The 15,438-nt window shown below is 40.9% G+C and overlaps 1 protein-coding gene across 10 annotated transcripts in view; it reads right to left on the minus strand.

Moving 5' to 3' along the window:
* Window positions 1–15,438, minus strand: part of SIPA1L1 (signal induced proliferation associated 1 like 1) — a 358,554-nt gene that overhangs the window by 26,028 nt on the left and 317,088 nt on the right. For 7 of the 10 annotated variants that reach the window (XM_045564653.1, XM_045564608.1, XM_045564626.1 and 4 more), the window contains 5 exons: window positions 13,739–13,885; window positions 8,833–8,957; window positions 6,558–6,620; window positions 6,002–6,120; window positions 2,485–2,927 (listed from right to left, as the gene is read on the minus strand). In XM_045564653.1, the coding sequence (XP_045420609.1) occupies window positions 2,485–2,927; window positions 6,002–6,120; window positions 6,558–6,620; window positions 8,833–8,957; window positions 13,739–13,885 (897 nt within the window). The remainder of the gene's footprint in view (window positions 1–2,484; window positions 2,928–6,001; window positions 6,121–6,557; window positions 6,621–8,832; window positions 8,958–13,738; window positions 13,886–15,438) is intronic. The other 3 variants (XM_045564679.1, XM_045564663.1, XM_045564673.1) reach the window with 1 other exon arrangement.

Consider the following 15,438-nt stretch of genomic DNA (forward strand, 5'->3'; position numbering starts at 1 on the left):
CTCCTTAAACTTTTAAGCTTCATAAAAAAAATACATATAGATTCCAGGGAGCAACACGAGAGCAATTAATAGACCTTTTTTAATTGTAGAAAGTTATCAGTGTGTTTGGCTCCTCTTAATGACATTCAGATATAGCAACCCCGTGTAATTACCAGCCTACATTAATGCAGTTCTCATGGGGGTGCCACAAAAAACCTGCACAGTCACCGACGGGGAGATGGGAGGACAGAGCGGGTAGGAGCAGAGCCCAGCCAGAAAGATGCAGCAAAACTTAATCACTGTAATTTAGATTTTGTCACCAAGTCCCAGGTACAAGCTCTTTTATGCACTGTCAAGAGATCGCCACATTAATTGCTGTTCCTGTCTTCTGAAGACACAAACACTCTAATTTGCTGTGATTTCAGTTTCTCTAGCAATGTGTATTTGGTGGCTACATCTCCTCTTCCTCCAGAAAAGGCAGGCTGCGAAAGCTCTGATTATCCAGCTCACTCTGCCAAGATCAGCAGCCCAAAGTCCCGAAGCTTCCCCATTTACCAGTCCGGAGACAGATGTGACTCAACCCATCAGTGGGTGGGAAGCCCTGCCACCTTCCCTGAAAGGCCACATTCTTCTCTTCTCTAGTAAGTTTGACTTTCAATAGGAGAGTTATTTCTAAGTGATGATTTCAACAATTCTGCATAGCCAGTTTGAAGCAGAAAAATTAGATAATCCTTTGAGGCCTTCAGGGGCTCCAGTCAGCACATTCAGATAATGCAAACCCAGGTGCTTGCTTCTAGGGCACTTTGTAAATCACCGAGGATTTGTTAGATAACGGTACAGCCTCTGGCCTTGTGCTTTCCCTTCAGGGGCCCGGCTCTTTTCAACCCTACTCCATGTGAGACAAGACCTTCATAAACCGATTTCTTCTGCCATCAAATCAGACCAGAGATACATCATCTTCAGACGAAAGACTACTCTTAAGAAAAGGTATCCTCCTTTCCAAAACGAATGATTGAAAACCAAAGAAGTAGGAGTCAAACTAAATCTAGAAACCACAGAGAAACTATTCTGATCTGAAAAATGTTCTAAGTCGATGCACTACAGTTATTGAGAAGGGGATGTACCCAAAACAGTAAGCAAGTGCCCTAATTCTGTGTCATGTGATTCTGTGTCTCTATAATTATGGCATCTGATGCCCAGCCTTCTGTCCTGATTTTCCAAACACATCTCTTATACCCTTTGAACCAAACGTTCTATTTTCTGAATTGTGGAACAGTTACAGGATGCCTGGTACTCAAGAATATTGAGACTATTTTCCCAATTTCAGTTTTGCTTGGGGGTCACGGAGTTTCCAGACCTCTCATAATCATTTTTCCATCTGCAATGTGGTGGTGGTAAACAGAAACAAAACTTGTGAAATGCTTCCTATCACAGAGCTTGGAATTTTAACAGAAAGAAAGCTCAATAATGTCATCGGTAAGAATACAGACACAAAGACAAAACTGAATATTTAACTGATCAAGTTAAATCCAAATTAAGTAGCAGATGTCCTCTCTCATTAAGGTTATCTGGGGTTTACTGACAGATTATGTGCCTGGATTTCTGTCTGAAAAATAAAGCTGTATTAAGCTTCTCTAGTATTTTTCCTTAGGACCTAACAGTAACAGAGACCCAGAAGATAGCAAGGTGAGATACTGTCACACAAGTCAATCAGTGACTGACAACAATGAAAAGTAAGAAGAGAAACCACCACGGAGATTAACAGGCCCACGAAGACAGCAATGGAATGTTTCCTCCCTAAAAGGAGGAATCTTGTCATACTTGGGGTTTGAGGCTCAAATCCAAAAGAGGAAATGAAAAATAGTCTTTATTTTGTCTAGTGGGGTGATCTCCAAGGATACAGGGGGATGTGTACTTTCCTATTCCGAAAGGTAGATGAGCTGTGTCTAATTTTAGCTGCACTTCCCTGTTGGACACCTCCCCCTCTCAACACATCACTGTCAGGAGCCAATTACTGAAGAAGAACCACCACGCAAACATCAGGGCGGTGATGTGCTCGGGCAGGGAGGCAGGGCCCAGGATGCGCTCAGCGTGCAAATAACGCGCCTAGTCTCAGGAAAGACCCCTTTCTTTTAAAAATGTGGTCAGTATTTTTTAAATATCTTCAAAAGGCTGTCCCAGTATATATTCTTTTTCACTAGCTGAAAATTATAAAATTCCTCTCTAATTGTGGTACACAGGAAACTTCAAAAAGGTCAAATCCAACTTTACAAAAAGTAAATCTGCAATCTTTTTCACAGTTTAAAGTAATACATTAGGATTGTAGTTCTAAAATATTTTTGCTGGCAAATAAAAGGCATTAAATATATAAGTACAATCGTCACTGCATGAAAAAGCTCCTCTCCTTATACACTAGTGAGCAAAGTGAAGTGGGATGAGACCAGGCAACGGGACTGAGGCCGGGGCTGGGCACTGGGGCGGCAGCACGGAAGGGCAGTCAGTTACCTGGTGTGGGAAGCAGCATCGTTTATACTGAAAGTGCTGTTCTCCCTGGTCAGAGGGTTCGCGCCTGCCTGGCTCTTGCTGTGGAGATCCAGGCTCAGGGAGGACTCTGTTTTCCGGTCCATACCATGACTCTCTGTTTCTAAAGTCCGATCTGCCAAGGAGATCACTTCACTGGAGCTATGCCACAGAGGTGCCACTTTCTCCTTGCCAGGCCCCGAGCGTGGTGACGACGTGGCAGCCCCCAGGGAGGCCGTGCTGCCGTGGCTGGGGCCATAGGAGGTGGTGTCGATGCCACTGTCGGCAGAGGTGCCTTGCAGATAGTTATAGCTGTTGAGTTCGGATTCTGTGCGGTCCCCATCGTACCACTTCTCGTCACTGTGGGCACTCGAAGCGTTGCTGGAGAGGGTATTGCTACTGGAGTGGCTTGAGTAGTGGCTATCGGACTGCAAGGGAAGCGGGATTTACTTGAGTGCAAGGTTCTGCGTCCTGAACACCAGGGAACAATCATGGGAGATGAGACTGACTTGTGTCCAGTTATAGGGTTCTCAAAGCACAAAAGTTCCAATAATGACAAGTCAGAGTCCAGAGTGCCTGGAACCTCTGTGACTTTGGCCCATTCACAAGTGTCTCCGTGGCAGAGGGTGCTGCAATTTTTTTTTTCAAATCCATTTTTTACTATTTGACTTATGCCAAAGTATCAATAGTACTGAGATCATTTTAATCAGGAAGAAATCCAAATTGTCATTAAAAATAGAAAGGAAATGACATTTCCAAAGAGCTTATAATTAGAAAGCATGCTTGATTCTAAAAGCCCTACTTGCTCAGAGTAACTAAAAGACTGAATATGAGACTAACTTCTAAAGAGATCTCCTTTTGCCTCCCCAATTACCATCTATTTAGGAGACAGCCCTCTAAGGCATGCTTAGAGGTAAAATTTATACAGAACTGCCAAAATAATTCAATGGGAAAAAAATTAGTCTTATTAACAAATGGTGCTGGCACAACTGAATATCCACATGCAAAAAAGAATGAAGTTGGATACTTACCACATAGAAAAAGGAACTAAAAAATGATCAAAGATTTAAATATAAGAGCTAAAACTATAAAACTCTTAGAGAAAACAAGTATAAGTCTCTGTGACTTACACCTATGGAAGTTACACAGTGGTTTCTTAAGTATGACACCAAAAGCATGAGAAACAAACAAAAAAACCCAGATAAACTGGTCTTCATCAAAATCAAAACCTTCTGTGCTTCAAATAACCTAATTAACAAATGGGTAAAAGATTTGAAGAGCGATTTCTCCAAAGAGGATATATAAATTCCCAACAAGCACATGAAAAGATGTTCAATATCCTTAGTCACTAGGGAAATGCAAACTGAAACCACAATGGAATACCACTGCACACCCACTAGGATGGTTATAATAAAAAGGGCAGACAGCAATGAATGCTGGGCTGGCATTGTTGGGAATATAAAACAGGGTGGCCCCCGTGGGAAGACAGTTGCAGTTCCACTCTTGTTATACACCCAAGAGAAATGAAAATGTGTGTTCACACAAAAACTTCTACATGAATGTTTATAGTAGTAGTATTCATAATAGCCAAAAAGTGAAAACCACCCAAATGGCCATCAACTGATAAATGGATTAAAAGAATAGGGTATTATCCATACAATGGACTATTATTCAGCTGTGAAAAGGAATGAAGTACCGATTCATGCTGCAACAAGGATGACTCTTAAAAACATTATGTCCAGTGAAAGAAGCCAGACACAAAAGGCCACATATTATATAACTTCATTCATATGAAATGTCCAGAATAGACAAATTCAGAGAGAGAAAGTAGATTAGTGTTTGTCTCTTGGAGGGGATGGGAAGTAGTCAGGGGTGGTAATGAAGATGTTCCAGAATTAGACTGCGGTGCGGGTTGCACAACTCTGTGAATATGCTAAAAACCACCACATTGTATGCTCTATGTGGGTGAATATTATGGGATGTGAATAATATCTCAATTTAAAAAATGTATACAGGACCCTTTCTACATAGTAGCTTACATGCTTAGAAAGAACATTTTATAGAGTTTACCAAAGAAATAAGATTTTAAATCACATCTGAGTAAAATAATATTTTTAAACGAGAGGGAGGCAGGAAGTCTAGATACTTGCTGGAAATTAAGAGAAGGAATTGTGTGTGTGTGTCTCTTTCTGGGGAGGAATGAGCATGCTCTCCATTGGCCAAGGGCAGGGGCTGGAGGAGAACATGCCAGTTTCGTCTCCAAGTGAAACATCTCTTTCCCTTAGGAAAAAAATTAATCCCAGTTCCTTTATTGGTGTCACTCTAGTTTTTCTCAGTAACAATTTAAAAAGTGGTGTTATTAAGCTTTCATTTATTTGTAACAGGGCAGAACTTCTTTAGCTCTGGGACGGTACTGGCGATTCTGGGAGCCCTCAGCCATGTGGCTATTCAGTACTTTTAATGTGGCTGGTTTGAATGGAGACGTATTGAGAGTACAGAGTATGTAATAGCTTTCTATAGAAACATAATGTGAGCCACATATATAATTTTAAATTTTCTAGTAGCCAAAATTTTAAAAATAAAAAAATAAAAACAAACAAACAAAAACCTGGTGAAATTCATTTTAATAATATATTTTATTTCACCAAGTCTGTCCAAATTATCTTATCATGTAATCGATATAAAAATTATATTAACGAGGGAGGGGAAACTCACAGATCTGTTGCGACAATCTATCATTTACTAGTAGAACTGTGACAATATCACATTTCCTCAGTAAATCTCCACAGAGTAAAGTGTAGGGTGTGCTCTCTTGGGTTTTTGACTTCAATATTCATTTCTCTAGTGCAAAACTTATATGAGCCTTCTCATTAAAAGTTTTCTTGGCATTTTATAAATTAGTGAACATGAAATACAATATTTCCTCATCCAAGAGAATGACATAAATACACATTCCAGTGAATAGACAGGCCAAGGAATCTAGTGCAGTGTAAAAGGGAGGTGGAGAATAGCCTGGTATTCCCAATTCCACCTGTAAGTGAGCAGGAACCGATTATTCCTATGGAAAAAGGGTAAAATGTGTGCCGCCACGGAAGGTAAGAGAAGCAGTGCGGAGGTGTATGGGAAGCTGTCTGTCTGGCCCTTGGACTGGTTCTCCAACCAGATCTCATGCTTGCAATTGTATAAGGAAATAAAAATTTATTTCTAGCATATTTTTATTCCCATCATTTTAGGATTGTTTGTGATTGTTTTAGATGATCTTACAGCTAGAACTAGGGGGGTGGCAGGGGCATACCAATGAGAAATGACAATTTATCTCAAAGCTATCTTAGGCCCATGGCAGCAGAAATTGCCACCATGACATCAAACACCTACCCTCTGTCAGGATGGCTTCCACTTTGACCATGCAGAGGAAAGCAGAGCAGACATGTACCATTTTCACATTGCAAGCAAGGTACATTGCTGGGAATCTATGACTTTTATAAGTTTATAGTTAACTTACATGCCCTTGTTTGTTTGGAGACAAATGAACCACTGGATCCTGCCGCATTAATCTCCCACTGGGGCTCTCTCGGAAAGCTGGCAGTACCTTTGATACTGCTGGGAGATGGCATGTTGGCTCTGGAATACAGCATAGGACATTATGGTGCAGGCACTAAACAGATACAAGCACATGGTGACAAATGAAGATGGCTTGCCATTGCATCTTTCAATTCACTGACCAGCAAACTCTGCATTTCAGCAATAAGCTTGTTAAGAGTCTACACAATAGACAGCAGGTCAGAAACTAAATGGCTGATGGAGAAAGCTTGCAGCTGGTGACAATTTGTCACGTCATACACATTAGCATAGCCAAGTACCACCAAACCAAAAGCCATGAACAACACAGCAAAGTTCAGAATCAACTTTTGGTTTGGGGGAAAAGTTTAGGTTATATGGATTAAATTTATGAAATTCATTCATTGCAAAGTGTGGCTAACCTAGCTTGGTCTACATTACCTAGACAGGCATGGATGCAATCATGTGTTACTTACCATGACACTTTGGAAATATTTTACCTGTATATTCATGCTGCTCGAGGACAAAAGAATTGAAATCCTGAGGTCCTCTATAACTGTAAGCTGAGCACAACAGAAAAGACACACAGCAACTAGTTTACTTAAAACAATTGCTTCCTTTTGGACTCCAAGCTGGCGTTCAAGATGGGGTTCCAAAAATGAGAGATAAAGGATCCTCTTTAACCCAAGTATAGCTAACAGCAAGAATTCCGGACTTCTGCAACACCCTTCCTAACGTGTAGAGGACTGGGCAACACACTCCTTGACTCTGACTCTCAACCATTTCCAAGAGCAGAGAGGCAGAAAAGCAAACATCCAGGGAGATGTGTGAGCCAGTTCAGCAAGCTCAAGTCTCCACTGTCTGCAGGGTACCAGTTGATAACACGCTGATACACAAAGACAGGTGGGTCTGCCTAACAAATAACAATCTCCTCAACATTCTTAATCGCTGCAAGTCATTAGAGAACGTTGTTCTTATAAACTGAGTGTAGACAGATCAGTCCTTTATACACTCAATGGTGGGTATTGAGAAACGAAAATGCAGTAATTATTTTTCTTGAATTCGCCCTACAATGGCTTAGACCAGCTAAGTCTTCTGATTCCTTCTGATGTGCCAATTAAGAAAGGCTGGGTTATTCTCCCAGAATGCTGGGATATCAAGAATGATAAAAAATTATTTTAGTTATTTTATTTGAAGCTTTAGATAAAGACACCACTTGGACCTCCTGTACTGTGGTGGAAAGGGCTTCTCTGGCAGGCTCTAGGGGCACCATAATTAAGAAAAAAAGGTATACCTTACTAAGAGGATGAACAAATATATGAAAAAGATTCATCCCTATTCATTTTAAATTCTTATCTATTAAGAGTGGGATGCCACTAAACTAAAGTGGATGCAAGAAAAAAAAGCCCAGAGGAGGTGTGTGTGAGAGGATGAATACGGGTCTAGGAAGAAGCTTATAATTACCCCTTCCAGCCCCAGGGTACCTGCTCATTCCCCATGACGTCCCGTGAGTGGGAGGCAGCTGTACAAAGGGATTGCTGGCAGCTCAAAGCCTGCACTAGGGGCCAAAAAAAGCCACTAAAGTCATGAAGAAGGGATCCTTTTCACATGTGTCGTTACCATCTCAACAGTATCAAAACATATGGGATTAAAAACATTCTGTCAAGAGCAGAAAAGCCGATCAGAATATGCTCAGGTTTTCTGTGTTGGGGGTGGGTGGCATCAGAGTGGGGAATGACAGATGGCTCCAGTAACAAGGCCCATCTCACTGCAGTTACTGGAGCAAAGCATGTCTTCAGAACCTAAGAACCGTATTTGTCTTTCTCAACTTCTGTCTTAGCTAAATACATCTCCACTCCCTTCTGTGTTCATGGCTAGTACATTTACTTGGGCACAGTCATTAAAACAGGACAAAACAATGAATTTGCAGAGAAGATAAAAAGATGGGTCTTTGCCTTAAAAGTTTAACCTTTTCAGCCCTGAAATGTATACCTTTTTATCTCACACTGATGGTAATGCTACTAAAGATAAAATAAAGGAAAAAAAAAAAAACTAGCAGTCTAGATTCAAGTCCTTGATGGATCAACTGCGTTGATCCCAATCCCTGATGCTACTGTGCTGAAACTTAATCTTGTTTCATGGCCAAATTTTAGCAACTAGTCTTGTGGTGTCATTGTGGAACAACAGCATATATATAGAGAGAGGAAGGGCCATGCATCAGAAATCCAAATGAGAGCTCCCTAATGCAAATCTTTCCCATCCAGCTGTTTTATATAGCTAAGACATTTCCTTAGCTGACAGCTTAATAGCAGAGTGAAAAGAATTTTTAAAAAAGCACACCAGGGAGGAAAGAGATTCTAACCAAGCTCTAGATGCAACTAAACAATAACTGTATCTCTTTCCCACTCTGTATGTATACATTTTTTTAAGGCAACATTAAAAATAACAAGGAATCACTCAAGGCACTTACACTATGTAAAAACAAATAAACAAGGTGGGGGGGATGTACTTAGGACACAAGGCAGTCTTTTAATCTTGGTGCTGAAAATAATTCCTGTGCTCTTTCTATTTTTAAATTTGGGGTCACCGAGAATTCCTTGACTTTTCTCTCAGGTCTTATTTCTTTCTTTCACTTATACATAATCTAACAGAGACTTAAGTCATAGTTATTAACTAGGGCTGTCTTTACAACAGAATGCTTTGATAACATCATCAAGAGGTGGCTGGAGTCACCTTGTAAAAGCAACTTGCTTTTTGTGGAAATTACTTACTTACCCATCTGGTCGGCAATGCTATCCTCGCTTCTCTGCCAGCTGGGTGTGGATTTTCCACTGCCGCCGATGTCTGCCTGGGTGCTCTGCCTGTCAATGGAGGCTGGGGATCTGCGGCTCACTCCGAACCTGTGGGAATTTCCCCAGACAAAGACAACGACAACATCAGGAGCCTCGCCCACGAGAGGCCGGCAGCCCTGGGTGTGATGAGCTAAATTCTAATTGACAGGTACTACCGGTTCTCGCTTACGTGTCTGTACTTGTGTTCCCCACCTTGTGTGTGTTTACGTGGGGGTGGAAACGTGTCTGTTGTGGTCAAGACACACCACCCGGCCCAGAAAGGTATGTTTGCTGTGTATATTAACTTAACAAGGGCAAGAGCTCTTGGGCCTGAGCTAACCTAAGCTATGAACAGCAGGAAACCAAAATCTTCTAGCCCTTGTGCAGTCAACCTCAGACTGTCACTCACGGCCAAAGAAAAAATTTCACGATCGACATATTCCATATATATGTTCCAAATGGTACATTTTGGGGGTTTGTTTCTCTTAACTCAGTAATTTACTAAATCATTAAGTCAGTCATTCTTGGAACAAGTATTTTCTGAGCACTTGCTCTGTGGTCTGAAAGACAAAGATTACTATCATTTATATTATGTGGAAACCACTTTCAAAATGTGTAAGTTTTAAATTGCCTTTGGGAAGGGCAACTGGGAAGTAGGTAAACTGGCATAAATAAAAACAAAAGTCTATTTCTGGAAGGATTATTTAGCTATTTAGTGAGCCTGTTTTATTTTTCCTTTTGTAGACTTATATGCTTAATTAAGGCATATGCCTTGATCAGCAATATCAGCAAAGCAAATGTTGACTGAGCCCATGACAAAGTGTCAGAGTGTAGAACTCAAACATTCATGTCTAAATTCATTAACTTATGTGTGGTTACTAGTCAACTTATGAATAATTATACAGTAAAGGACTAAATAGGTCCTGAACCAATCCATGCACGTGATGGGTAGCGTACTTGCTACAGACTGGTAAGTGCACACGCAGCCCCAGCAAGTGCCGTGTTGGAAAGGCAGGAGACAAGGAGCAGGAAGACACGGAGCCAAGTTCCAACTCTATCACCCAGCATGGCTGAAAAAAGTCACTGAATTTTTATCTCTATTTCTTTATGTGTAAATCAGCAATTCCATTACATGGATCCAAGGATCTCTATAAAGCATCTGCAAAGTAGAGAAGGCTATAAAAACATTTATTTTATTATTATTTTTTTAGAGACAGGGTCTCTATGGCTCACGCTAGAGGACAGTGGTGCAATCATAGCTCACTGCAGCCTTGAACTCCTGGGGTCAAGGGAGCGTCTTGCCTCATCCTCCCCAATAGCTGGGACAACAGGCATGTGCTACCATATCCAGCTATTTTTTTTTTTTTATTTCTTGTAGAAACAGGGGGTCTCACTATGTTGTCCAGGCTGGTCTTGAACTCCTGGCCTCCAGTGATCCTCCTACCTTGGCTTTCCAAAGTACTGTGATTACAGGAATAAGCCACCACTCCTGGCCATAATGCTTTATTTTTTTTAAGACAGGGTCTCACTCTGTCACTCACCTTGGAGTGCAGTGGCCCAATTATAGCTCACTGCAGCCTTAAACTTCTGGGCTCAAATAATCTTCCTGCCTCAGCTTCCTGAGTAGCTAGGACTATAGACATGCCCTACCATGCCTGGCTAATATTTTTTCGTTTGTTATGTTTTTGTAGACATGGGGTCTCGCTATGTTGCCCAGGGTGGACTCAAACTATTGGCTTCAAGTGATCCTCATGCCTCAGCCTCCTGAATAGCTGGGACTATAGGCACATGCCACTGTGCCCTGCTAGCTTTTACTTTTTTGGTAGCAGTGGAAACTAAACAGAACTTTTTAAACCTTTGAATTTAAATGTTTTTTTTTTTCTATCTGATTTTAAATGAGTAAGAGGGAAGATTATCTTTAAACTCTGCCTTGAAAAACATTTCACCAAGTGAACTTTTAATTTCACTTCTTATATATTCCACACCCCCTCGCCCCCATTCATTGTGTGCTAGGATATCAGGGATACAGAGGTGCAGTCCTTGAAGAGCTCAGATAAAACTTGTTCTAAATTTTACATGGTGCCTCTTTTTGGAGAAGCACTTAACAGTTTAAGAGTCACAGTTAGATTTGAATTTTAAATTCACTCACCTAGACCCTCCCTTTGGACAGGTCCTGCCTTGTCGGTATCCATCAAAGTGTGTGGCCCCAAAATAAATCTCCAATTAGGGTAGAACGGGCCCTGTGTCTTTTAAACAGCATTGCTTTTTAACTACCTCTCATTCCCATCCTAAACTTGTACAGGTGCCTATCCCCCCCACATTCAAGTGGAGCAGGTATTACTAACTACCCTGTTATTTCACCTCTCATCGCGTTTGGATGGTCTCAACGTCCTCACCTCAGGGAGGGGCAGGCGTGCGTCACACAGCGTTATATAGGTGCGGGTGCTGAGCAGTCTGCCAGAGTCGAGGGAGGACACCACAGTGGCACATTACAACAATCACTGTGCACTGCCCTAGCTACTATGTCACGCTCTTGAGCCTTTTAAAGTTTAGCGACTTTGCAGCAGACCACATACATTCCAGCTTCACTGTCAACTTGCACCTATCTGTTTTTACTGGGGTCAGCTGTAGAGATCAGCATTTTTCCCCTTGGTAAGGGTATCTCTAGGATCAAATCCAGCCCATGAGCAACCACTGATATAAACAAAAACTACTTGGGATCTAGAGGAAAAACACTGTATCGTCATTTTCTCATAAAAGATCACCTCAATATCACCTATTAGTAAAAATCAAGTTGAATAATTACCATCTCATTAACAAAAACTGGGCAGCAGTGGGCACTGGAGTCATGTTTTTAACATTAATATTCATCAAAACATTAATATTTCAACTTAATTTTCTAGCATACATTTAGAGTATATCACAGAGAGAAGAAAACAATGTGGGCTATTTTTTGGCTAATTTATATTTTATTGCTAGATTAACATTGAAATTTCAGTGAATTCTTAGTTTTGAAGTCGAACCAGGCCATTTACTATCTACTAATTAAATTATGACATAATTAGTTGGGCTTGTATTATGGTACAATGACATGTAATTCATAAACCTTTTGCAGGGACTCATGAATAAGAGCTTAAAATTTTTTTCTAATTGTTACGTTAGTAATTAAAGAAATGTGCACTCTAGACAGGCTACCGTTGGGGCCCTAACATGGCGCTCTGACAAGCTGTACTGAAGACACAGCTTCCAGCTCCCCTGGACCTTCCCCAACTCCCTGTCCCTCTGCTCCTCTTTCCCGAAGCACGGAAGCACCAGGAGGGGCTCTGAAATTTCCATATCTAAGAAAACATCTTTAAAAAAAGATGTAATAGTCTTGAGACCCCCCCCTCCCTAGGAATCTCATCAAATAACCAGGAAAGATTGACCACCTGAGAAGAGTGGAGACTGGGAATCACCATCACGTCTAGACTTTTCTTCTATTTTGAGGGCAGCTCTGAGAGATTGCCTGGGGGACCTTATCTACAGGAGAAGACCACCTTTGCTCACGGTGAAGTTCTGCCCTAACCTTCCCACCAGCAACCCCAGAGCTCAGAGGAACTCTGTCCCAGGCCACTGTTCTTTGGGCTCATTCATTTCCACTGAAAACCATTTAGTCCAACACCCCCCATCTCCCATTCTCCCGTGAGGAAGGGTATATCAGCACCTATATGCCATTGGGTTATCGAGTAATCATTCCCCTGCAGTTCCCTCGTCCTATGCGTGTTAAATAAATAGGTGTGTCTTTTCTCCCATTAATCTGTCCATTGTCAGTTCATTTTCAGCGACCCTCCAGAGGGCAAACGGGAAGCTTTCCCTTGGCCCCTACACTACCCAAAAGAGTCTTGGGGGAGATAGTAGGGCGGGGGAAAGCATATTTTATAGTGGGAAGCATATTTTACAATGGCTTTATTACCTACTTTCTGTTAACATAAACATTTAGCAACATTTAGATACAACAACAAACTATACTTAATGGTTATGAATAAAAAATAAGGGTATTATTAGTAAGCATGCTTATTTTGTGACATGGTGAAATCTCAGGAAAGTAACCAAATCATGCGTCCATTTGTTAAAATATGTTTGGGGGAAAATGTAGAATAGAAACACCAGTTTTTATAAACACTTCCTACTGGACTGTCAAATGGTTCAAGTTCCTGAGAGAGAGAACTCCCAGCAGGAAGTCTTTGATGGTTATTTTACTCTTCCTCTGGGCAAAGGTGGCTTGTGTGCGTCATGTAATGTTTTGTTGCTAATTACTTCCCAGCTTCAGACATTGCATTTTTTTCCCCTTTTAGTGGCCTCTAAAATCATGTATGTTTAGCTTTTTATTGCGTCTTTTCAGAAGCAGTTACTTTTGAGCAGTTAGTGTTTCACGAAAGATTTTTTAAAAAACAAACCCTCAAGGGACTTAAAGTGTGAGACAAATAATTTTAAGCTTTAGATGTGATTATCATTTCCCCTGTGTTAACAGCAATACAAACTCCAGTGCAAGTGGTATTCTGCTGAGTTCACTTTGGAGGAAATATTAAGACGTGAACTGTGAAACTAAACAATATACACAATGGAGAAACCAATGCAATTTGATTTCTCAGCCACTGAGTTTTTCATAGAGACTAGAGAATAGTAAACGTCTTACATAGTAGTTTGAACCAACTGTTAAAATGTTTCTCTATCTAGAATATTACCTACATTTTCCTCTTTGGAAATGGATTGAGGCTGGCTGAATGAAAATCATCTTACACGTCTTGAGTATAGACAAAAGACAGTGGGGTCAGCAGTGACCATATACAAAAGGACAAACGCATACCTACCCTTCGGGCATGGACTTCTGCCTGTAGGTGCCCCCCCCAGAACCAGTATCACTGGATGAAGACAGATTGCTGGGGGAGTTACGACACTGGGATCTTGCTAGAGCCATGGATGAGACTGTCACATAGATGTCCGAACCAGGAGACAGCCTGCATGTGCAAACCAAAAACAAGTCAACAATTAGAAGGGAAAATCCCAAGGCAATGCATAATGGATAATATCATATAAATGTGACAAAGGCGGCGACTTCATGGAGATAGTGAAAATGAAGCCAGCTGGAAGCCTACAAAAGAAACTTCCCCATAAAAGTACTCCCTAGGGGAACAGCTGGAAAATCGCCTTAAAGGGGAGGGGATGTCAAAAAATAACAGAAGGAGAGGGAAAAAAAAAAAATAAGATTGAGAAAACATGTATGCTTCTAAAACCTGCCAGAATTCAACTGGCTGAATTGCTTATGCCGTTTCCTAGGATGGCAGAGCAGAAGATAATTGAACCCAAGTGATATTAACATAGCAATTAATTCCAATTTCTCATACTAATCCTTCCAGAGTATATGACCACAGTGGGACTGATACATTTTTTGTATGCGTTTTTGTTTTCCAATTTTATTACTCAAACTCTGGAATGAATGTTTAGATTTTGCTATTTAATATTCATAATTTGGGTTGATAGTAGCAACATCACTTAAAAGCTCCATGAAAAAATGCCTAGCATTACAGTTGTTGGATTTAATTAGAATTACTGAATTCACACAATACCAGAGTAGAAATGTGCTCCACATGGGTGCCTAATATATCTATTTCTAAAGTGATGTATCCCTCATCCTGCCAACTGGAGGTCAAGGCAGAAACCAGAGCTTTGTGGTCAGGACAGACATATTTTTCCCCTTTACCTCCTCTATTCTAGCAGGCAACAGGCAACCACAGGGATATATCAGTAAGTGATGCTGACAATTGTGACTAGGTATAAACTAAACCTTACTGACAATGATATTTTATTTCAGAAGCTAATGCTGGCACAAGTCACTTGACTCTTGCAGCAGGGCAGGTCATTTCCATTTTATAGCTGAGGAAGTGAAATCTAAGTCATTTGTTCAAGGTCACAATAAGCCAGGTCTCTTGATTCTAAGTCCCCTGCACTCTATGCTAAACTACTGCTGTCCCCTAGAGAAGGCTGAGTTTTCTTTTCTTAGTAAAACAGCTAGCTGTGGGTCTGGTATTGTCAACAGTTTTGCACATAAAGCTATCTTAAACTTAAGTCAAAGTTTTGAAGCCTTGAGACAGAACCTTGTTCACTGGAATAAAGCAATGTCCCACAGTGAACCTATGCACCCTCTGCAGCAGGGCAGGATAGAGTTTCAGGTATAGAAAGCTGACAGAAGGGATAAAAGAATCACAATGAAAAGGTTTTCTAATAAAAAAGAATAAGAATAGATACTAAAAAGTAAAACTCCTCAATTCGTCCATGCCCAAGAGGCAAATGTGACTTGAGAGCCCAGATTCCTCTCCAGTTGTCTCCTAGGTATCTCTACTGAACACCTTCACAAGCCATTCAAATGAAACCTCTTAAAAACTAACAGATTTGATATATTGTAGGCTCGGAAGCAAGATGGTGGTGGACTAAAGACAATGGTCACCAGATTGCCTCAGAAAGAAGGAAAAATTTTAGGTTAAAAAAAACATAGCCAGGTGTAATTTTGAGG

The sequence above is a fragment of the Lemur catta genome, chromosome 1, assembly GCF_020740605.2.
Source record: "Lemur catta isolate mLemCat1 chromosome 1, mLemCat1.pri, whole genome shotgun sequence".
NCBI lineage: Eukaryota > Metazoa > Chordata > Mammalia > Primates > Lemuridae > Lemur > Lemur catta.